General features: G+C 40.7%; 1 protein-coding gene and 1 pseudogene across 1 annotated transcript; both read left to right on the forward strand.

Moving 5' to 3' along the window:
• Nucleotides 1–24,698, forward strand: part of LOC107160203 — a 197,475-nt pseudogene that overhangs the window by 105,915 nt on the left and 66,862 nt on the right.
• LOC125611046 (zinc finger protein 239-like) lies at nt 751–23,139 on the forward strand. Its single transcript, XM_048784668.1, has 4 exons — nt 751–2,273; nt 2,454–2,514; nt 3,076–3,791; nt 22,440–23,139. Exons 1-4 carry the CDS (start codon nt 2,240–2,242, stop codon nt 22,715–22,717), a joined length of 1,089 nt encoding a protein of 362 aa, XP_048640625.1. The 5' UTR covers nt 751–2,239; the 3' UTR covers nt 22,718–23,139.

Genomic DNA, 24,698 nt, shown 5'->3' on the forward strand with positions numbered 1-24,698 from the left:
TGTGTGTGTGTGTGTGTGTGTGTGTGTAGGACTGCTGGAGATTGATCCGAGGGAAGGCCAAATACATGCTTGGCAAGTTTTCTACTACCGAGGTACTCTCCAGTCCAAGAGAATTAGTATTGTAGACTGTGGTTTATTTATTTGCTTACTTTTGAGTGGTGGGGATTGACGCCATGGACTTGTTCATGCTTAGTTATCCTCCAGAAATGAATTTCAATTTGTGAGCAGCGTTCTAAAGGTGGGCAGGTTTTTTACTGGGGAATAAACCTACAGGCACTTGACCAATGAGCACATTCTCAGCCCTTCTTCTTATGTATTTATTATTTCTTTTTATTTTCTTATTTTTTATATTTGTATAGTTGTAGATGGACAGAATACATTTATTTCGTTTGTTTATTTTTCTGTGTTGCTGAAATCATATCCGTACCTCAAACATGCTAGCAAGTGCTCTGCCCCTGAACTACAATCCCAGACCCCCTTTTAATTTTTGATGAAGACCAGTCTCTCTAAATTTCTGAGTATCTTGCTAAGTTGCTGAGACTGGCCTCCAACTTGCCCTTTGCCTGCCTTGACCTCTCTTGTCCTCCCTAGTGGCTAAATTACAGGTGCACCCCACCACACCAGCAGTCGGAATGACTTTTTAAAAAAAATACTTATTTTTAATTTGTAGTTGGACACAATATCTTTATTTTAGTTATTCATTTGTATGTGGTGCTGAGGATTGAACCCAGGGTATTGCATGTGCGATTCGAGTGCTCTACCGCTGAGCCACAACCCCAGCCCCTGGGGTATGTTTTCAGTTTTTGAGTGTGGTTCTGTGTCAGTGGCAGGGACATTTTCTTTTTGCCTGTTCCATCACTGTGAAGACATCATAGCATGCTTACAGATGTGAATGGTGGCCTGTTTCACACCCAGACTGTGTGGGATAGTTCAGGAATCTGGGCTACAAACTTGTTGCTTTACCACACTCTGGAAGAGCTTCTGCCTTAGGTTTGTTTGCAACACCATTGCTACAGGCACGATGAATCTCTTTCACAACAGACAACCATTGCATATGTGGCTCAACGTTGATCAAAATATCCTTGAGCCGAACATTGATATGTGTCTGATGACTATACATAATGGTAGTGAACTGGCTGCTGTTAAGAAGAGTTTGACAGCCATTGGACATTCATTGTTCCATGAGTAGTGCCTGCTGTTTATTAAGAAGATTGTTTTGAGAGTTATAAAACTTTGTATGGCTATTGTTTGGACAAGGTGATATTTTTGGGTCATTGAGTTATTTCTAAGGCATGTGCTATCTTTCACTTACCCCATCCTGCTTTGACAGTAACCACAGAAAATTGTAAAATTGTTGTTTTTATTAATAAATAAATTAAATTAATCAAATAGAGGACTCATGTTTGTTTTGGTCATTTAATAGTAAGCTAGTTGACTAAATTTGTTCTAAATTGAAGCACCTGCTAACTTCTAGGTGTTCTCAGTGTAATCACACAGGATGAGCTCAATCTCCAGCTAATGCATTGTGACAACCTGTGTGAAAGGTTGTCTAAATGTTTCTGTGAAGGAATCTCCTTAGTGACCCTATGCCCAGAGGTGTGGGTGGGGGCTGATTCTAGGCATTTCTTCAATTTTGGAACAATAGACTTTCAGAGGAAACAAGACATTAGTAAATACCATGTTGTCTATATTAACCTTGTCGGTACAGGGAGCCACTGTAGTTGTCAGAATCTCTCTCAAATGCTTAGTTTCATGATTCCTGCAATTTCCTACTCATCACCTTTCTTTTCTAAAGATAAGCACTATCAGAATTGCTTATATTAGCTCTGTACCACTCAGGACGTTTCTAAGACATGTAATAGAGGTGCAACCAATAAAGAACTTAGGAGTAATCTGGGAGCCTGTCTTACTTCCTGTGAAATCACCAAAGAAAGGGTATAAATCACTATGATGTTTTCCTTCTGAGTAGGCAATTTCTAGTGTTGGAATGGCTGTAATAAGTTGAGTGCAGTAAGATTTGATGGACCAAATCGTGGAATTAATCGAGAGGCCAGGGAATCATGTGAACATCATGCATATTGAGTATAGATTTCTCATGCTGTCAATCTCTCCTGGCCTCCACTATACATTTGGTGGGATATTTTAGATCTCAGTGACCTTTGAGGATGTGGCTGTGAACTTCACCCAGGAGGAGTGGGCTTTGCTGGATCGTTCCCAGAAGAATATTTACAGAGATGTGATGCAGGAAGTCCTCAGAAACCTGTCTTCTATAGGTAATAATGATGTTTTTAACATTAATCAAATAGAGAACTCATGTTTATTTTGGTCATTGATGTAGAAGGTGAAAAGGGAATCAGTTGGTGAATTATTGCAGCATTAATAGCATGTATCATTTGGCAAAGCATTGTTAGCTCCTAAATATTCATAAAGATTGTTCTGTTCTCTCATTTTAGGAAACAAGTGGGAAGACAAGACCACTGAAGTTCAGATTGAAAACTCTGGGAGCAATGTAAGGTAACTGTACTCACAAGAGGAGTCTATGACAGGGTCTGAGAACTGTCATGTAATATTTAAAGCAAACCAACGAAAGAAGTATGCATAATTTGAGAAGTATTTATTCTTATAGTGCTTTTTACCAGGAATATATACTTAGCTGGAACAGATATTCAGTCTTTTCAAAGTATTTGACATGCAAAAAGTACTATGAAATTGCATATGTGAATATCACTATTTGGATAATAGCCATAGAGAAGCTGTGTTGAAAAGGATTGTTTGCTTTCAATCTCCTTATTTTTAGGCAAGTTGAACAAGTCAGAAAACTTAGCCTTTACCTGATGTTGGTAGTAATGTAAAGGTCTATCAATAAATAGAAAATTGTGAATGAATCAAGCATTGATTATGTGCTGGTCACTTCTTCAAAGAAGTCATGGTAAACTTCCAAGGCACAGAAGCGTTTGGGGAAACCTTCAAATCAATTCCAATTCTTAATTGAACGAAGACAAATTTTAATAGAGTGAATCCATGTGACTTCATTATGTGTGCAAAAGACTTCATATATCCTTCATTCCTTCATAGGCAGATCACATCTCACTCTGGACACAAACACTACAAGCATGAGGAATGTGAAGAGAAGCCATGTGAACTTAAACAATACAAGAGATCTCTGGTTTCTCTCAGAAGTGTTTACACACAAATGTTAATACAAACTGGAGATGGACCTTATGGATGTACAGTGCGTGGGAAAGTCATCAGTCATTCCAGTGACATTCAAAGGCATGAAGATACTCATACTGGGTGGCAACCCTATGAATATCAGCAATGTGGTGAAGCCTCGTCTTCTCCCACAGGTGTTCCAAGACACATGAGAACACACAGTGAACATAAACGTTTTCAATGTGAGGTATGTGGGAAAGCCTTTTGTTTCTCCTCTTTATTAAGAAGACATGAAAGAACTCATGCTGGAGATAAAGTGTATGAATGTAAACGAGGTGGTCAGACCTGTATTTCATACACAAGTCTTCAAAGGCACAGGATCACACACATGGGGAATGAACGTTTCAAATGTAAGGTATGTGGGAAAGACTTTGCTTATCCCAGTTTACTTAGAATACATCAGAGAATGCATACTGGAGAGAAGCCCTATGAATGTAAGCAGTGTGGAAAAGCCTTCACTCAGTCTTCTAACCTTCACTCACATGAAAAAATTCATACTGGAGAGAAGCCCTATGAATGTAAGCAGTGTGGCAAAGCCTTTGCGAGATCCAGTCACCTTCACTCACATGTAAAAACTCATACTGGACAGAAGCCTTATGATTGTAAGCAGTGTGGCAAAGCCTTTTCTAGATTCAGTTACCTTCAGATTCATGGAAGAATGCACACTGGAGAGAAGCCCTATGAATGTAAGCAGTGTGGCAAAGCCTTTGCTACATCCCCTCAGCTTCACAGACATGGAAGAATACATACCAGAGAAAAGCCCTATGAATAACAACAATGTGGAAAAGCTTTTGCCACATCCTGTCTGCTTCACACACGTGAAAGAACACATACTGCAGAGAAATCGTATGCATGAAAACAATTGGTAAACTTTTCTGTTGTTACTGTTTCACTCATATACATATAGGAAATTACTGGAGAAAAAAAAACTTTGAATGTAAAACTTGGTAAATCAATATTTCATGTCATCCTCAAAGACAAGGAGGGACTCACACTGCTGAAAATGTGTGTGTGTGTGTGAGAGAGAGAGAGAGAGGAGAGAGACACTGGGGATTTAGTCTGGTTGTGCTCTACCACTTAGCTACATTCCACTTACTTTTTATTTTGAGACAGGGACTTGCTGCACTTCTTAGGGTCTTCCTAAAGTGCTGAGGCTAGCCTCCAACATTGATCCTTCAGAATCAGCCTCTCAAGTCTCAGGAATTAAAGGCATACACCACCACTTCCAACTGAGTAAATCTGTAAATGTATAAAATTATCACAAATCATTTCATTTTCCCTATTGCCTTAAAAGCCATTTCATTCCCATTGAAAAACAAACCCTCTGAATGTAAGCAGTGTGGCAACACCTTTGCTACATCCCATCAGCTTCATAAACATGGAAGAATACATACCAGAGAAAAGCCGTGGAATATATACCAGAATACATACCAGAGAAAAGCTACATCCTGTCAGCTTCCCATCCAGCCCTGTTTTTCTTCTCATATATGAAAACACAGAGAGAAGCCCTGTGAGTGTGAGAAATGTGGGATATCTAGTTTTCTCAGTCTTTTACTAAGGTCTCAGAAGATTCTTTTGGAATAAAAAGAATAAATCCTATGCAAAAAAGAAATATAAGTAGTTCAGGTGTTCTAGTTTTGTTCAGTTGTATGAAAGGACTCATACTGTAGAAAATGCTGAGGATAAGCCATGTGAGGCAGTATTCAGCTTTCAGAGTTTTCTTCAAAGACAAAGAATTCACATCTGGGAGGATCCTTTTTCTCTCTTTCAAAATTGTGGTAAGACTTTCAACTTTCCAGGTCCCTTCGAACAGCATTTAAGAAATCACACTGGAGAAAAGCCCTGTATGTAGAAATGTGGTAGGACCTTTGCTTGTTTCAGATCCATTTGAACTTGTTCAGACTTGAGGAAATTTTTATTTTATTTCATTTTATTTATTTCTTTTGAGAAAAAAAACTGTAGGTGTGCGAAAAGGTTTGTGCCTTCATTTCTTTTTTTATCTATTCAGAGGTAACAAAAATGCACCCTGGGTTGGAGAGGAGCATTTCATCAGCATGAAGATTATAAAATAACATGTTTTTCTCAGTTAAATCTCTCTTATTTTTAGATTCCATTTTCCTGTATTTGAAATCTTTTGTGTCTAATGTTTCATTACATATTCTGTATGTTAGTTTAGGCCTCTCCACTCCAGCCTTTGGTACAGATTGGTGAAATGTCTCTTCTGAACTTCTTTCCTCTCTGTCTTTGTTCACATTTCACCCAGGAGTGCTTCACCACTTAGTTTCTCCACAGTCCTTTTAATTGTTGTTTTTTGAGATGGAGTGAGGCTGGCAGCTGGGACCATAGGGATGTGTCTGTGTAACCTGAAGCTGGGTTCTTTCTTTTCCTTGATTGCTTATTGAGCTGTTGATGACTCTGGGACCCCACTCTTGTCACTTGTGCTTGTTCTAAGTCTCATGTATTGTGCTGTATGTAAGCACATTAAAGAGCATTATAACATAATGTCATTTGTGTATATTACTTGGAGAGGCAGTTTCTCAAAATATGTTTTGCCTATGCTTCAGTTGCTTTCTCTTTTCTTTCCCCAGTTCTGGGGACCCAATCCTGCCTTGTGCATGGTAGGCAGGCATTCTTGCACCGAGCACTCCCGTAGCTCAGGTGATGAGTTTGCTGGTGCTGTGTGTGTGGACCCCACTGATGACCACATCAGCAGATGCAGCTCTGCAGGTGTTTCCTCCACAATTGCAGATGGTCTCTTCCTTCTTAAAGGTCTTTTATACCAGTGAATTTTTTTTTAAAAAACTACATCCAACTTAGCTTTTCTTCCCATGAATAATACTTAGGTGGAATATTCTAGAAAACTCAGGCTTGATTTCTCACTGTGTTTAGAGTAGCTCAGTAGCCCTGGGAAAATTGTGTGATGGTTTAAGGTTAAGAAAACCTACTTAATACACTCTACATGACCAAAAGCTTGGTAAGGAGTGTCCCTGTCTGATATGCTAATATAGTTGCACTCCTTTCTCCACCAAAGAATCTTAAATTAGCTTCTCGAGAGACCTTCACCATAATATTCTTTCAACAGAATGTCAGGAAAAGATTTTGCAAAGATCTCAATGTGGGTTATAACACAGACTTCTGCTTTTGTGGTAAAGCTTGGAAGACCTCTGACTAATCTTACAATTGGTACATAAAGCGCTTTCTATGAAGTAAAAAAAAAAAAATCTTTATGTATACACCTACAGAAAATATAAACCTCTATCCCTGTCCCACTGGGTGTAAATGAAGATCAATGAAATTCCAAGCAGTGAAGCAAAAAATTTTAGGTGATACACCTCAGAACCCTGCAGCTAATAAATCTAATCCTGGAACATCCTTGGGTGTCTAGCCTCTTGTGCCCTCCATCATTGATGCAGCTACAGCCTCCCATCAGGTGACATTCTGCAATATATGCTGTTGAGATGGCTGTTTCTGCTCAGGCGAAAGGATTAAAGTGAGGTTACAGAACAATTCCAAAGCTGTGGAGACACATAATCTATCATGTCCAAATACAGCATCAAGTAGTTATGAAAATGAAATGTTTCCATGGCTCATGAGAATGAGAGGATCTGGGAAAGGGCTGTCATGGATGAGGGATGGGGACATGTGCTCTTTTCATAACCTTCCTTTGATCCCAGGAAGAGGCTCCCAGTTTTCCTATCTCATCAGAGCTGGAGAAACTCATTGGAGCTCCTTAGTCACCAGATTCACCTACTGCTGAGGAAGAGGGTGAACCTGACCTTGTGTGAGGAGCTTTTTCCACTGATGGGGCTTTGACCTGCAGGCCAGGAGACTGCAAGGGAGGCTGGGTGTTCAAAGGGCCTTCCTCACAACCATTGGCCAGTCTCCTCACCCCCACGCCTCATTGTGCTCCAGCTGTCATCATTCAACAGTGACCACGTGTCCCTGTCATGTGGAAAAAGGTCCCAAGCATCACCAACATGCCAGTGGAAGAGGCCACAAATCACTTAACTTGGGAAACCAGGAGGCCTGAGACTGAAGCCATCCAAGCCTCTCTGACCAAGCCCAAGGTAGGAGACAACCCTGGGCAGGGCATAGTTTTGGTGTCCTCAGCCAGAGCAGCATATCAACACATGTGTGGCCACCTCCTCCTCTGACCCCCCTTCACCACAAGGAAACCAAGCCTCTGGTGAGACACAGGAAGGAGAAAGTTAAGGGGAAAGGCATGGAGAACACAGGAAGCCTAGGACTCATAGAAAGGCTGAACACCTTGCTTCTGGGAATACCAGGGCACCACTATGGCCCCCTTCTCCCTCCTGGGGAGAAGTCTATGTTACTCCTTTAAAAATAAGCCCTGCTTTGTGTGCTTGCCTGGGCTTGCTTCTCTAATGTTCAAACTTCAACATGTGAGGGGGCAGAACTCCTCACCAGTAACCAGTGGTATCAACACCACAGGCCATATGTGCCCCAAATAGGGTATCATACGCAGGCTTTATGGGCCGAGCTGAGCAGGGTTAGTGTTTCTTTCTGGTTTAACTATCAGTTGAAACCCAGGAAGCTGAGAGCCCTGGGTCAGCATCTAGGGATATGGTGCTTACCAGGCAGGAGCAGGTGGGCTGGTGGCTTCTCTTGAAAATGTTGGTGCCTCTGAACCACTTACATGGAACTAACACAAGGGAGGGGGGCCCTTCCTGAGAGGTCAATTCAGGTCAGCCTGTATGTCAAGGGGTCACGTGACTGTGAGTTCACAGACATTTTATGACACACACAGATGCCTGAAGCCACAGATGACACCAAGCCTACATACAGTTTGCCCTCTACACACATGCCTATGACTAATTATCCTTTCTATAAAACCTGAGTCCTAGACAGCCCCTGAAGTGAGGGCTAAGGACATGGTGCCCTTGTCTTCCTGGGGTAGCTTCACTGATCAAAGTTCTTTCCTGCTTTTCATCATGACTTTTTCTGTTTGGATTTGGGGTAAACAGATGACCTGATGTGTGGGATCACCCGAGTCAGGTCGCTTCCAACAACTCCCTAATAGTGGAATTGTTAAGGTCAGGTGAGCATGGGAGCAAGAGACCACCAAGGGACTGTCTCAAGCAACAGCAAAGGGTTTATTTGGGATCCAGCATGCTAGGGCTCAGAGCTCACTTGAGAGGAGCTGAGAGCCCCGAGAACAACTTAAGCAGAGCTTATATACATTCTTTGGGGAGGGCAGGGACTTTACATGCATCACAGCTCCGTTAGCAAATCATCACACACCACGGGAAAATCAAATAACAACTCTAAAACATGATCAGCACATTCACTGGAGGGAACAATTTGAGTAGGGGTGATTGGTCAGCAAAAACAAAGGGGTATACATTCGAACTGATTGGTTCAAGCCCTGAGGTGTGTATGCGCTGACCTGCATGGTCTCTGGGAGGGGTTGTTTTCACAGAGTGACCAGATGGTCAGAGGAGATTTCACAACATACATTGAGTGGCTTTTCTGGGAGTTGTTTTGACATCTACAGAAATTCCAGGTTCCAGGAAGACAGAACTTAACTTCTACATTTTTAACCTTTCAGAATGTAGAACATGGACATTAAGCACAAGCTGCTCATTTTATTTCAACCCCGCATTGCTGCCTTAGGGAATTGCCTCCCACATCTCCTTCTCTATTCTGCTGGGGAGAGAACACTGAGCCAAATCACCAACACCAATTGCTTCCTTTCTTAGCTCTATCTAATTCCTCAAAAGATAAGTAGTCCAGAGGTGATGAGAATTACTGAAATAATTGTCAAAGTCTATTTATTTTTACATATCAAATATGTATGATATATATGATATTTTAAAATATTGTTTCAAAAATTTTGAGACTATCTCTTGCTAAGTTGCCTGAGGTCACACCAGCTGATACTATATATGGATATAGGTATCTTTTTCTTTGAGGTTCTGTTGAATAATCCCTGTGGGGCTCGACCTCTGAGCTAGATCCTCAACCCTTTTAATGTATTTTAAGCTAGGCTCTCCCTGTTTGTGAAGTCAGATTGAAATATAGTCGTTTGTGTGGCTAGGTAAGTGGGGTCTAATATCAGGTCCAATAAAAAAATGCAATCTGATCTGATCCTGGGAAACCAAAAAAACACCTGAAAAGTGAAGTGTTCATGTCCCCATGGCCCTGGGCAGGTCCCTAATAAGGGTTAAAGAGTAGCTCCCAGTAAAATAGGGAGATGCTAATCAAACCACCCTAGGCTGTTCCTGCCCAGGTTTCTGCTCCCCACCCCATCAGTCCACCCATTTCCCTCCCTTTGGCCTTCCACCCTCATGCCCAATCACCTGCACAATAAAGGAAAATAAAGGACAGGAATGTGGTAGGACAAAAGATGACCTTAGGTATAAAAGGGAGAAGTCCTCCTCCTTACAGGGATTCTGCCTTTTGGGTCCCCTTCTTCCAGGGGTGGGGGGAGTCTTTTGTGCTTTCTCTTATTAAAGCCTTCCACTTTCCACTCTCCACCTGCTTCTCTGGTGTTATACTGCAGGATTCCAGGGAACAAGGACTCCTCACAGTAAACAGCATTAGCATTTGTTGATGCTCACCTGACCTTGGGCTCCTCAGGCCTCAGAGTCCTTAAGTAACTATTTTTTGTATTTTTTTTTAATTGTTGTTTGTTTCTGTGGTGAGGTTAAAACCCAGGGCATCACCAGTGCTGGGATGGCAGTTTCCCTCAGCAAGAGCTCAATCCCAGATGTTACCATTTGTACCAAGTTCAAGCATAGGCTTCCCACCTGGATTAATTCCCAGCCCAGGAAAGAAGCTCCACCTGAAAAGGGCTGGGGCCAAGGATCTGCCACTCTAGGCAATTTTTGTTAGTGATTGGATAACCTTAGCTGTCAGTCACAATGCAGAGGCCTGACTGGAGGTGGCCCATTAGGGATGCTGGGGTGGAACTGTCCAATCAGGTTCCAAAACAGAGGGGAAGGGCGGGCTTCCGCAATGTCGCGGGCTTTTTATCCCCTGCACCAACTTTGCTCCTCCCTTTCTGGGCCCCACGTGCTCGGCCAAAAGGCCTAGGTGATTCTGAGCAGCCTGTGCCTCCCTCTATCTCTGGTGCCTTGAGGTCCTCTAGCGAACACCGGGTCCTCTAGAAAGACAAAAATGGTGAGTATGTGACGAGGGCTGAAGGTACACGGTCAGCACCTGCCTTGGGGCCCCCTCAAAGTGGTGAGCTGCAGAGCCTGGCGGAGTCACCTCTGGAGGTTGCCCTGGGTCTCTGTCCCCTGGTCCTGGGGGTTGGGCTGGATGCAAGAACCTTGAAGTCACTTCCCTGGCGGCTGACCCTAAGCCTCTGCCACTGGTCCCGCGGGGTGAGCTGGGTGCCCAAGGTTGGTGCAGAGGGTGCAGCCTAGTCCTCCATGGCGGATGGCGCTGGGCTTCTGCTCTGTGTCCCCTAGTATTGGGCTGGGTATCCAGTCCCTGAGGTCAGCTGCGGAGCATGAGGCCCAGTTCCCACTGGCAGGTGGCCCTGGGCCCTGTCCCTTGGCTTCCATTGTTGAATGGGCAGCTCAGGTCTCCAGCTTCCCCTTCCCCCCTGCTGGTGGCCCGCACCCACTCTTCCAAATGTGTAAGAAGCAGGATCGCAAATCCACTTTCCTTCCCCCAGTTTAGTTCCTCCCACAGCTGCTGTAGGTCTTTCAAATTGCAGTTGCCTCCTGAGTTCTAAAATGCCCCATCTTTTCCACTTCCCGTCATAAATATCTGGTCTTCCTCTAAGTTTCAAATGGACACAGTCTATTAATTTTCACTTTTTCTCTACTGATATATTGCAAAGAATATTTTGTTTTTCTATTGCAGTTCAAAACTAGAGAAGCTTTATCAGTGTAATCGTCAGGCATACCCACCCCCAGTTAAAAAAAAATGAGATCCTATCCCAGTTGTTTGGGACACTGTCTTCCAACTTGTGATCCTCTTGCCCCAGCCTCCCAAGTCCCTGGGATTACAGGCCTGTGCCACTATCCCTGGCAAGATTAACACTTTTGTTCTATTTCTTAATATCATACTTGAGGGAAAAGAATAGTCATGTGACACACTCTGTGTTCAGGTAAAATAGCTGCTTTAAATGAAATAAGGCAGTTGGTTATTGGTACTAGGGATATTGAATCTTGGTGTACATCCCCAGCCCTTTTTTGTTTGTTTGTTTGTTTTTTGGCAGAAGTTATTTATTTATTTTACTTGGTTTTCATTACTTATACATGACAGTGAAATGCATTATGACACATCATATGTAAATAGAGTGTAACTTCTCCTTTTTCTGGTTGTACCTAATGTCCATTCACACTGGTCATGTAGTCTCATATGCAAATAGGATAAAATGTCTGATTTATTCTCTTGCCCTTCATCTCCAGCCCTTTTCAATTTTGTTTTCAGAGTGGATCTGGCTATGTTATCCAGCCTCGCCTGGAACTTCTGATCCTCCTGCCTCAGCTTCTCAAGCTGTTGGAATTAAAGGCACTTGCCACCATACCTGAGGAAAATAGTTTACTTTGACCCAAATATTAATGACCATACTCAGTAATATGGATTCAACTTATCCTGAATGATGTATGTGTTTCAACCTGGAAGAGATTACTTTTTTTTTAAATACCTGGCATTGACCCCAGGGGTACTTATGCAATAAGCCAGATTTGCAGCTCTTTTTACATTTTATTTTGAGACATGATCTCACTAAGTTCCTTAGGGCCTCACTAAGTTGCTGAGGCTGGCTTTGAATTTAGCAGTCCTCCTGACCCAGTCTCTCAAGCTGCTGGGATTACAGTTGTGCCCCACTGTGCATGGATGACAAGAATGTTTGTAAAAGAAAGTTATGTATGAATACATTAACCAAGTGCATTGGTAGGATCATCAGATGGGTGGCTACAGTAAAAAAAAAAAAAGGTGAAATTTCTTCTGTAGGTCTGTTATTACATTGTTAGCTTTGGAAGATGGCGGTTATATGTCAGGTAAGGTTGGTAATATATTCTGAGAAGTGCATTTGTTTGGAGAATTTTGGACTACTATAGAAATTAAGGTAATTGACTATTAAAGGGCTTAAGATATCCGATAAGAATTTTTGCCATCCATCCAGAACCCCATTTTACTATCCTTATGGTCGTCTCCTTCCCCAAAGTCAAGTGGTCTGAAGGTTCATTGACATAGAGCAAGTTCATAGAGAACTTCAGTTTCCACCTGGGAAAATCCTGTGCTTCTCTTTTTATCTTTCTTAGGTATAGACAGCATATCAGATTTCTCTGGCGGGTTTTCTTTGCATACCTCACAGAGTCTTATGTCCCCAGCCACTATCCTTTCCTTGGTTGCCACCATGTGCCCACAGCTCTCCTGTGCCCTGCATGGTACAAGGAATTTTATGCCCTGGGTCAGCTCCTCTTAGAGGACAGCCTAAGTTGTGAAGTACAGCCTCTTGGGGGCTCAGCTGAGGTCTTGGGTCTAAGGAATGTCCTGGAACATGCCTCATCTAAACAGCTAACTTCTTGGGATCTTGTTCTCCCCAAGCCCTGTTCCCATTCCTTGGATACAGTTGGACAGTCAGCCTGTGGATGCTGGTGCTGAGGGGCCAGGTCACCAGTGATTCCTGACCTTGCATTCTTTCACACCGTGAAAGAGCAAAAACTCTCCCCAAGCATAAGGACCAGCCACCCCAGTGCAGTGCTGTGAAAATCTGAAAAGCTCATAGGCTGGAGTCATGGTCTAGGTCTCATGGGACAGTGATTATGGAGTGTTTCAGTGAGCATGCCCAGGTGTGAGGATGTCCCAGCTGGCAGGGGGACCTTCCCTGCCTCTTGAACCTGATATGTTTGCTCCCTCAGCACCAGCCATCTGTGGTTATCACTGTGAAATGATCTGCTCACTTATCTGAGGCCCAAGTTGATTTATTCAGAACCAAATATGATGAAATATTATAAAAGAGGGAAGAAATAAGTGGATTCAAAAAGCCTACTTACATTTCCATTTGGTAAACATTCTAATTTATGGCAAGGTGCAGTGGTGCACAGCGGTATTCCTTGCTTCTCCAGAGGCTGAGGCAGAAGGATTTAAAGCTTGAGGACATCTTTAACAACTTAGCGAGACCCTTTGCAACTTGGAGAGACTTCAAATTCTGGGGATGTGGTTGGGTGGTCAACTGCCTCTGGGTTCAATCCAAGGTATCAAATAGAAAAAAAAAAGTGCCTTATCCTTGGGCCACCCCTTTGGGAGCTGGACTGTTAGCTTATGAAATTTGGGAGTTACATGACTTCTCTCTGTCTACACTCACTATGATCACTACAAATTTTGACTGATCTTAAATATGGTCTTCTATTTCCATTATTAGAAGTAGGTTTTTTTTAAGTTCACCAAGAAGCACAGCACACCTGGCCCTGGAATTCACAGAATTTTCTGAAATGCTCAGGGGTTTTCAGAGAGTGTAGATCATGGGAAAGTTCAGTCTCCTTAATCTCCTTGGTAAGAAATTATATCATCTTTCTATTAATTTCATTGTATTTTATGCCTCTCATTTTGTACCTTTCCTATTGTAATCATTTTTTGTCATTCATGAGATGAAGTTTAGTAGAGTTATATATTGTGTGTGTGTGTGTGTGTGTGTGTGTGTGTGTGTGTGTGTGTGTGTGTTTGTGCCCTGCTTCAGATTGAACCCAGGGCCTTATGTATGCTTGGCAAATCTTCTACTGTTGAGCTATATCCCAGCCCAAGAAAGTGGACTGTTATTGAGTTATTTACTTATGTATTAAGTGGTGGGATTTAAGCCAGGGACTTGCTCCTGCTTGTTTCATTCAAAAAATACTTTCAAGTTGCTGAAAGCATTTTTTGATGGTGGATGTGTGTTTCCCTCTGGATTAAACCCAGAGCCACTTGACCACTGAGCACATCGCCAGCATTTTTTATTTTTATTTTTTAATTTATTTTTAATGTTGTTATAGTTGGAGATGGACAGAATACTTTAATTGTGTTGATTTTTTTGTGGATCTAAGTTTCAAACCAAGTGCCTCAAACATGCTGGGAATGTGCTCTGTCACTCAGTGACAGCCTCTTTTCCTGAATGTAATTTTTGATTAAGACCAAGTGTGACTATGTTTCTGATGGCTTTGCTCCATTGCTGAGGCTGGCTTTAGTCTTGTCATCTTCTTGCCCTGACTTTTCTAGCTGCAAAAATTTAAAGTGGACTCCTCCAAACCAGGAGTTATAATGACTTTTAAAGATAACTCACCCATTTCTCTCAAAATGGAAACAGTATTGAAAATCAGTTTCCTTGCTTTTCTTCAAAGTTTTGAAATTTGTATATATAACTCTTCCTCTTTCCTTTACTCTTGCATTATTATGGAAAAGGTATTCATTATGTAATATTGTTTCTTCTTTATGTATTTATGAATCTTCCATGGTGTGGTAGTTGTTTCATTTTTTATTGAATTTATTTTTCAGAGAAATTGGAGTCTTATATAGTACATTAGTTAGGGTTCTCCATTGGAACAGAATCAACAGGAAGAATGAATACAAAAAGGGGATTTGTTAGATTGTCTTAGGTGACCAGAAGCTGGAGAGTCCTCTGTGGCAGTCTGCTGGCTGGGGAGCTGGAGAAGTAGTAGCTGTGCAGCCCAAGATGCTGAAGCCTCTGAACAAGAGGGATCAATGGTGCTATCCTAGTCTGAGATCTAATGCTTCTGGAAACTCCCTGGAGAATCACTGGCAGAATCAGCTTTGGAAGAGTAAAGAAGGAAAAGTTGATATCCTCAGGCAATCACAGCATCAGTGGAAAACCCATCTGTGTAGAATCCAGCTTGCATCTGCAGCTGCTACCATGTTCTTGCAACTTTTATTCCATGCAAGCCACCATCCTATTTGGATGACATTACCCACACTTAGGGAGGTTTTCTAGTTTGCTATCCCACATGCCAATCACTCCTAGACACAGCCTCATGGACACACCCAGAAGCCTATTAATCGTTAGTGTCTCTTAATTCCATCAAAGTGAACATTCCAGTGAACCATCACCCATAGTATCATACACCTCTTCTCTTTAGCTTGTAGTCTCCAGTGTTTTCAACATCTTGCACTTGGTATGCAATTCTTTTTATTTATTTTTAGATTCAGTTAAGTAATGTTTGTGGAGGTATTTTGCATTTATGATCATGAAAGTAATTCATAGCTTCCTCATTTTATCAAGTTAATTTTGATAATAATATAACATATGACTCCAAACGAATTAGAAGGTGTTTCCTATGCTTCTGCATTCTCAAAACAAATGTAGAAAATTGGTGGCAGTTCTGGAGTGTCTGGTGGCAGCCGGTATGATGTCTAACAGCCCTACATTTCACTTTTTTGATGGTAATTAGATATTGAGTCAGTTTCATCAGTAGGCACAGGCTCATGTGTTTTGTGTATTTGTCCTTCTGTGTAGTAGTAGATGGTCTCTCTAAAATTATTGGGCCACTTTCTCTAAGTTATCAGATTTGTGTCAAGTGCATGTTTATGATATTGTTGAAGAGCCCATGGATGGTAATGGTGGTTATTTTAACTCTAATGGGTAGTTTCTGTGTCTTTGGATTTCTTATTTGTTTAATGTTATTGTATTTCTCATACCTTTCTTCTATTTATTTACTTTGATGTGCTGGTATGGATTCAACCCAGTGTCTCACTGGTGCTAGGCAAGCTCTCTACACTGAGCCATAACCTCACTCCTGTCCTCTGTTTCCTTAGCCACATATTAGTTTGTCAGTGATGGTGATGTTCATGCAGAACTTGGTTTTGCTGACTGCTGATTTCTTTTTTTTTTTTTTAAGAGAGAATTTTTTAATATTTATTTTTTAGTTTTCGGCAGACACAACATCTTTGTATGTGGTGCTGAGGATCGAACCCGGGCCGCACACATGCCAGGCAAGCGCGCTACCACTTGAGCCACATCCCCAGCCCTCTTTTTTTTTTTTTAATAATTGTTTTTTCTTAATTTTTAAAAATTGTTCATAGATCTTTATTTATTTATATGTGGTGCTGAGAATCAAACCCACTACCTCACACATGCAAGGAGAGTGAGCTACAGCTTAGCCCCAGCACCAGCCCCTGCTGATTTCTTGATTGTGGTTTCAACAACAACCCCTCTTACCTGCCTGTGCTTAATTTATACTTACCTTTCTCTTTTTTCGCTCCTTTACTTAAGTTCAGGGGTCAATGATTGCTTTTATCTCTTCTTTTCTGGAATGTGCTTTGGATGCTGTAGAGACCCCCAGTGCACCATCTGTGCAGTTTTTTCATGTTGGACATTTGTATTTCATTTTTCTCAACATGGTCACATTTGCCCTTAAGTCACCTCTTCCTCCTGTGTCTTTTTAGAGCCCTGTGTTGCATCTCCCTTTACTTAAAGGTTTTCCAGCTGCTTCTGATCTGATTTCTGCTTTAACTCCCATGTTCTTTGAGCCTACTTGGGATTTCACTGGCATTGCATATTTGTTGAGGTGAGGCTTATGGCTCAGAATGTGGCCTGTTCTGGGTGGTGGTACTGTGATCCTGAGAAGGCTGTGTGTTTCACTTTGACTAATGGCCAGGGAAGCCCTCCTGTCTGTTGCTCTGCTACATGATCACAGACCCAGCAGTGTTGTGGTGATGTCTCCCAATGTAGCAGTTTATTCTTCATTGTCCTGGGGAGTTTTGTATGGCTCTGCCTGATGTATTTTGACTTTTTTTTTTTTAGGTGCATGCATACTAACAATTCAAGAGAGTTACTTGAAAGTTTAGCCTAGGGCCCCCACATCCCTTTAATCCCAGCAGTTCAGGACTCTTAGGCAGGAGTATCACAACTTCCCAGGAAGGCTCATCAAGTTAGGCACTGAACGACTTAGAAAAATTCTCTCTCAAAATAGAAATAATTAAAAATAAAATAGGGCAGTGAATGTGGCTTAATTGTTATGAACCTTTTGGTTTAATTCTTGGTACAAAATATAAACAAACAAATGAATAAATGAATAAAAAGATAATTTATCCCAGGGATTCTGGAGTCTTATCTTACTCAGGCATGGTCAATCTCACGTCTGTTATTTTCCATGCATGAGTTATGTTTTGCTGTTCCTCAGTATTCTTTGTATATTTTTTTAAGTGAATGAAATATGTTTCTTGGGGCTGGGGCTGTGGCTCAGTGGTAGAGTGCTTGCCTAGCCTGCATGAGGCACTGGGTTTGATTCTCAACACCATATACAACTGAAAAAAGTTCCATCAATAACTAAAAAAAGAAAATGTGTTTCTTCCTTTTCTCCTATTCTGTGGTTTCTGTTTGTTGAAGGCTTCATGCCTTTGCCTAGAGACTAGGTGTCTGAGCTATGTTTAGCAAATTATTTTGTATTCAGCTCCTTTGAAAAATTTCCCTGAATGCTAGATCATCCAACAGAATGGAAACTTTAGGGGTTTCGAAGCTGACAGGCTGAGGATTGGCAGAGTGACACCCACCATGCAGGCTGGCAACAGCTGCAGGTACCTGTAATGCAGTAGCAGAAGCAGCCAACAAAGTAGCAGAGAAAGAACAATCCCTCTTCAGGTTGAGCATAGTAAAAGTCCCAAATGTGTATGAGTCTTTAGGCCATTGGCAAGCTTGTTCCCATATAAGAAATAAAAAATTCACTGTCCAATATATTGCCCCAATTTTCTTTCTTGATGTCCTCAAAGCTTGTTCATGTATAAAAGTAAAAGCCCTGATGTTCTCTGGGCTCACGCCTTGGGAATTATTTTTCTGGGCTGTAGTGCCACTAATAAACTGTTGCTGCCAGATTTCAGTGTCCCCTGGCCTCATTTCTCCGTACACCAGAAACTAGAGAATGACAGTAGAAACAGGAAAACCTCACTTGTCTGGTTTTTGTGAGTAGTTGTGCTGGGGCCTGTGCATTAATACACAGTGGTGCTATTTAAACTCTGCTATGTCTTTGCCCTGCAGATCCCCACCTGGAGAGCAACCAGTGCTGAGCATGTGGGTCATGGTCCTCTTTAATATTTCCTCCTAGTCTGTGTGAACTTCCTTCTTTCATCAGTATATCTCGGTGGTTTTATTTGAGGGAGCATACTGTGGAGTAAATCCTTGGGTGATTAACCACTGAACCAAATCCGCAGCACCTTCCCACTTAACTTTTATTTTTGTTAACTTTCATTCAGGATTTTGCCAACCTGCTTAGGGCCTAACTAAGTTGCTAAGGTTGGCATTGAACTTGAGAACCTCCTGCCTTAGCTTCCTAAACCTGGGTGTTTTTAAAACCTGATTTTTAAAAGAAACTCTTTGAAGCTTTCTTGGTCAAATTTTAGGTGATGGTTGGGTGGGTAGACAGTAGTTTGCTTTCTTGCTATTTGCAGGCTGTTTGTTTACTTAAATCCTTTTAAGGAATTTCTGCTGATTTTTTATAGTGATTACTTCTGATGTAGAAGACTGAGAGTTGGTTTTAGTCATTAATATATTTCCATGGTTGAGCTGGAGTTGTGGCTCAGTGGTAGAACACTCACCTAGTACATGTGAGGCCATGCGTTCAAGCCTCAGTACCACATTTAAAAAAATAAATGAATAAATAAAGGTATTGAGTTCAATTACAATTAAAAAACAAAATATTTTTAAAAATATATATTTCCATGGTGATTTTAGTATGAATTGCCCAAAACTGAAGAAGATGTGCTGTGTGTAGTCTGGAGTCATAGAGGGTCAGGCTGAAGGGATCATGAAGGTCAGACCATGGTTGCTGCACTGCACTCTTCCATATGACTGCTTCACGGAGCTGTTGGGAAACTTTCAGGGCTTTGGGGCATGATGACATTGTTGTTCTGATGGTTTGGCTTGTGTTTCCAATTCTGTTCTATCTCATGGCTGTACTGAGATGATTCCAGGCTCACTCTTGTGTCATTTTGCTCTGAGTGTTGAATTTTTTTTCTTTCTTCTAATCATTAGGGAATTGTATAACATGTTCTACAAAACTAAATTTCCACAGGTGCAATGGTGCATGATTGTATTCCTAGCAGCCTTGGAGGATGAGGCAGAAGAATTATAAATTTAAATGCTACCCTCAGCCTCTCACAAGGCCCTGAGGAAGTTTTTGAGTACTGTGTCAAAATGGCATATGTGCTGGGGATGAGGCTCAGTCATTAAGTGCCATATAAATAAATAAAATAAAATTTCTTGCAAGGTCATTAAATGTGTTTTAGTGTTTTACATTTGAATGTATAGTAAATGGATTTTTGTCTACAGAATTGAGGATATAGTGCCTTTGGCCACCCAGATTCCAGTTTGCCTGGACCATCATTGTGATCTGTATCCAAGACACCTGCTGTCACTCATCTTTCCATCCTGTGAAGGCCAGCCCACGAAAGCCTTCTTCATGGTCTCTTGCTCACTTCTGCTGATACTGTGATGCTCAGGATATCACATGTGTTAAGTCCTTGAGAATGATTGTATGTCAGTGGCAGGGGCACCTTCTTATAGGTGATATTTTTGGCTATTCCATCATGGAGCAGACATTATAGTATTGTTATGATTATACATGGAGTGGCGTGTTTCACACCCAAACTGTGTTAGATAGGTGAGGATTCTGGGTTGCAACCCTGCTTTTTTACACACCCTGGAAATGCTTCTGTCTTAGGTTTGTTTGCACCACCAACATCACAGGCAGGAGAAAATTCTTTCATGACAGACATCCGTGCACATGTGGCCCACTCTTGACCAAAGTGTCCTTGAGTGGAACATGGCTATGTGGAACATGACCTTATGGTAGTGAAGTGACTGCTTTTCAGTAGGTTATTGACAATCCTTGCACATTCACTGTTGCTGTGAGATTTAGAAATTCGTGTCTGCTGTTCATTAAGAAAATTGTTTTGAGACTTATAAAACTTTGCAATGTTGTTGTTTGGACATGGTGACATCTTTGGGTCATGGAGTTATATCTAAGACATGTTCCATCTTTCCCCTTACCTCATTCTGCTTTGACAGTAACCTTGAGAAATCATCAAATTTTTGTGTTTATTAATCATTGTGCATGTTTTCTATTTTATTAATTTTGTTATGGAGAAATGCACCTGCAAATATGTAGTTGTTCTCTTCATGTAATCCCACAAGATGAACGCAATCCCCGGTTCACAAATTGTGGCAACCCAAGTGTCAATTTGTCTATATGCTGTCTGTAGGGGAATCTTCTTTGTGATCCATGCTCAGACGTCATGGGTGGGGACTGTTCTATGCATTTCCTTAAAGAAGGAACAATAGACTTTCATAAAGAATCAAGAGATCAATGAATGCTGTGTTGTCTATATTAACAGTGTAGGCACAGTGACCCACTGTGGTTGGCAGAATCTCTCTCAATTACTGAGTTCTGTGATTGCAACAATTTCATAGTCAGCTTTCTTTCCTAAGGGTAAGTACTATTGGGGATGTTAATATTAGCTCTCCACTGCAGAGAAGGTTGTTAGGACATGTAATAGAGGTGTAACCAACAAAGTGAGTCATGATACTGTCTTACTTCCTGTGAACTCACCAATGGAAGGGAGCAAAACACTTAGTTGCTTGCCTTCTGAGTGGCCCAATTCTAGTGTTGAAATGTGTGTGGGGAATTGAGTGCAGGAAGGATTTGATGGACCAAATCATGGAATTAATCAGAAATTCATAGAATCCTGTGGACATCAAGAATGATGAGTACATATTTCTTCTGCTGTCAATCTCTCCTGACCTCCAGTAAACATTTGTGGGATATTTTAGATCTCAGTGACCTTTGAGGATGTGGCTGTGGACTTCACCCAGGAGGAGTGGGCATTGCTGGATCCTTCCCAGAAAAACCTTTACAGAGATGTGATGCTGGAAATCCTCAGAAACCTGGCTTTTATCGGTAATAATGATGTTTTTTTTTTTTTTAAATTAATCAAATAGAGAACTCATGTTTATTTTGGTCATTTATATACAACATGAAAAGGGAATACATTGTTGAATTATTGCAGCATAAAAGGCACCTACAATTTGGCAAAGCATTTCTGTCTCCTAAAAATTCATACAGATTGTTCTGGTTTCTCATTTTAGAAAACAAATTGGATGAAAAGAATATTGAAGATGAGATAAAAAATTCTGAGAGCATTCTAAGGTAATTGTACCCACAGGAGGTGTATTTGAGGGAATCTGAGAAGGTCATATAATTTTTAAAACAGACCAACTCAAGAAGTATGCACAATTTGAAATGTATTTATTTTTATAAGATTTTTTTACTAGAAATATATACTTAACTGTAACAGATATTCAGTTTTTTCCAAGTACTTGGCATGCCAAAAGTATATGAAATTGCATATGAATGTCACTATTTGGATAATCACCATAGGGAAGCTGCATTGCAAAGGATTGTTTCCTTTCAATCTCTTGATTTTGAGTCAATTTGAACACATCAGGAAACCTCGCCTTACCTGATGTTGATAGTAATGTAAGCCTAGGTCCTATAAATAAGTATAAAATCATGAATGAATCAAGCATTGATAATGTGCTGGTCATTCTTCAAAGAAGCCATGTGGTAAACTTCAACGGCCAAGAAGATAGTGTGGGGAAAGTTTCAATGAGATTCCAGTTCTTACCTGGACAAAGAAAAATTTTAATAGAGTAAATCCATGTGGTTATTACATGTGTGCCAAAGACTTCATATGCCCTTCATTACTTCATAGGCACATCACATCTCACTCTGGACACAAATGCTACAACCAGGAGGAATGTGAAGAGAAGCCACATGAATTTAAACACTATAGGCAATGCCTGGTTTCTCTAAAAAATGTTCACACACAAATGTTAATACAAACTGGAGAGGGACCTTATGAACGTACGGTACGTGGGAAAGTCTTCACTTGTTCTAGTGACATTCAAAGACATGAAGATACTCATACTGGGTTGCAACTCTATGAATATCAACAATGTGGTGAAGCCTCATCTTCTTCCACACGTGTTCAAAGACACATGAGAATACACAGTGTAGGTAAACCTTTTCAATGTGATATATGTGGGAAAGCCTTTCATTTCCCTTCTTTATTTAGAAGACATGAAAGAACTCATTATGGAGAGAAACTCTATGAATGTAAACAAGATCGTGAAACCTTTATTTCACACACAAGTCTTCAAAGGCAGAGGATCACACACATGGGGAATGCACATTTCAAATGTAAGGTATGTGGGAAAGACTTTGCTTACCCCAGTTTATTTAGAATACATCAGAGAACACATACTGGAGAGAAGCCTTACGAATGTAAGCAGTGTGGCAAAGCCTTTTCTACATCCAGTTACCTTCAGATTCATAGAAGAATGCATACTGGGGAGAAGCCCTATGAGTGTAAGCGGTGTTTCAAAGCCTTTGCTAGTTCCAGTGAACTTCAAAGACATGGAAGAATACATATCGGAGAGAAGCTCTATGGTTGTAAACAATGTGAAAAAGCCTTTGTTACATCGGCTCAGCTTCACTTACATGAAGGAACCCATAGTGCAGAGAAATCGTACTCATGAAAACAATTGGCAAAGTCTTCTGTTAATAATGTTTCACTCATTAACATGTAGTAATTTTTCTGTAGAAAAATTCTTTGAATGTGAAATGTGGGAAATCAATATTTCTTGTCAAAGTGAAAAAAGTGCTCACATGTCCAAATCAATCAATCAATCTATCTATCTATCTATCTATCTATCTATCTATCTATCTATCTATGTATCTATCTATCTATAGTACTGGGGATTTAGTCTGGTGGTCATCTATCACTGAGCCACAAACTTTTTCCTTTTTATTTTGAGAGAGGGACTTACAGAGTTCTTTAGGGCCTTGCTTATGTGCTGAGTTTGGCTTCACATTTGTGATCCTTCTGCCTCAGACCCCGAGTCTCTGGGATTAAAGGCAAACACTACTAGATCCAACTGAATAAAGCTTTAAATGTGAAGATTGGAAAATCATTCCATTTTTCCTGTTGCCTTCAAAGTCATTTCACTCACACTGAAAAACAAACCCTGAGAATGTGGAAGATTTGGTACATTCTGTCAGCTTCCCATCCCAGCCCTGCTTTCCTTCTCATATATGAAAATACAGAGAGAAGCCCTGAAAATGTGATTAATGTGAGAAGTCTTCTAATTTTCCCAGTTTTTTATAAGGTCTGGGAAGACTCTTCTGAAAAGATTCATGCCAAAACGAATAAATCATGTGCAAGTAAGTGTTCAAGTGTTTCCGTTTTGTTCAGTTGTATGAAAGGACTCATACTTTAGAAAATCCTGTGGAAAAGCCATGTGGGGCAGTATTCAGCTTTCATGTTTTCCTTCAAAGACATAAAGGGATTCACATCAGGGAAAACCCTTCTGTTCTTTAAACAATGTGATGACACTTTCACTTTTCCATGTTCTTTTGGAACATCATGGAAGAACTCACTCTGGAGAAAAGCCTTGTGTATACAAATGTGGTGAGACCTTCAGTTGTTTCAGATCCATTTAGACTTATTTAGACTTGAGAGAATTTGTTATTTTAATTTCTTTTACTTTTTTTTGGTGCCAGTGATTCAACCCAGAAACAATTGATCACTGAGCCACATCCTAGTTCTTTTTCTTTCTTTCTTTCTTTTTTTTTTTTCAAATATTTAGCCATGGTCTAAGAATTGCTTAGGTCCTCACTATGTTGCTGAGGTTGATGTTGAACTTGTAATCCCCTGCCTCACCCTGCTTTTCCAGTGAAATTACAGTAATGCAACCCCTTCAGCAAGAAACTTCTTTTTTTGAGAAAACCACTGTAGGCAAGTAAAAAGGGTGTGTGACTTCATTTATTTTTTGTCTATTCAGAGGTAATGAGAATGCACCCAGGAGTGGATGTAGGAAATGTGTCAGCATGAAGATGTGAAGGCAACATGTTTCTCCTGGTTAAATATCTCTTTCTGTTAGATTTAATTTTTCTCTATATATTTTTTGCACCTGTTGTCAACTCTCCCATATGATGACATAATCCTATATTTACTATGTATGTGTTGGCAAAATCTAGTGTGTAGTATGATTTTGTACAAAGAAGTATGATATAGAATAGTACACAAGCTTTGTAGTTAAAATGTATTAACCTGTATTTGCAGCATTTTATTTTTTTTAGAGTTTTCATCTCTCTTCTTCCCTTGAGTTCATTTTCTCTTTTATTGTCCATTTTTATGACTTTTATATATGTTTTGACAAAATATAAATTGTGAGAGGTTTTCAATATAATTACCAGGGTCATAGAATTGAGGGCAAGAGAAAATAAACATTAATATTTTAATTATCATCATCACCATCATCATCATCATCATCACCACCACCACCACCACCATCATCATCATCATATCTAAAGTGCCTAAGCCGCAGGTGGACCAATGGTACAGAATAGAGGACACAGAGACTAATCCACAAAGCTACAACTATCTTATATTTGATAAAGGAGCTAAAAGCAAGCAATGGAGGAAGGATAGCATCTTTAACAAATGGTGTTGGGAAA

The sequence above is a fragment of the Marmota marmota genome, unplaced genomic scaffold, assembly GCF_001458135.2.
Source record: "Marmota marmota marmota unplaced genomic scaffold, marMar, whole genome shotgun sequence".
Classification (NCBI taxonomy): domain Eukaryota; kingdom Metazoa; phylum Chordata; class Mammalia; order Rodentia; family Sciuridae; genus Marmota; species Marmota marmota.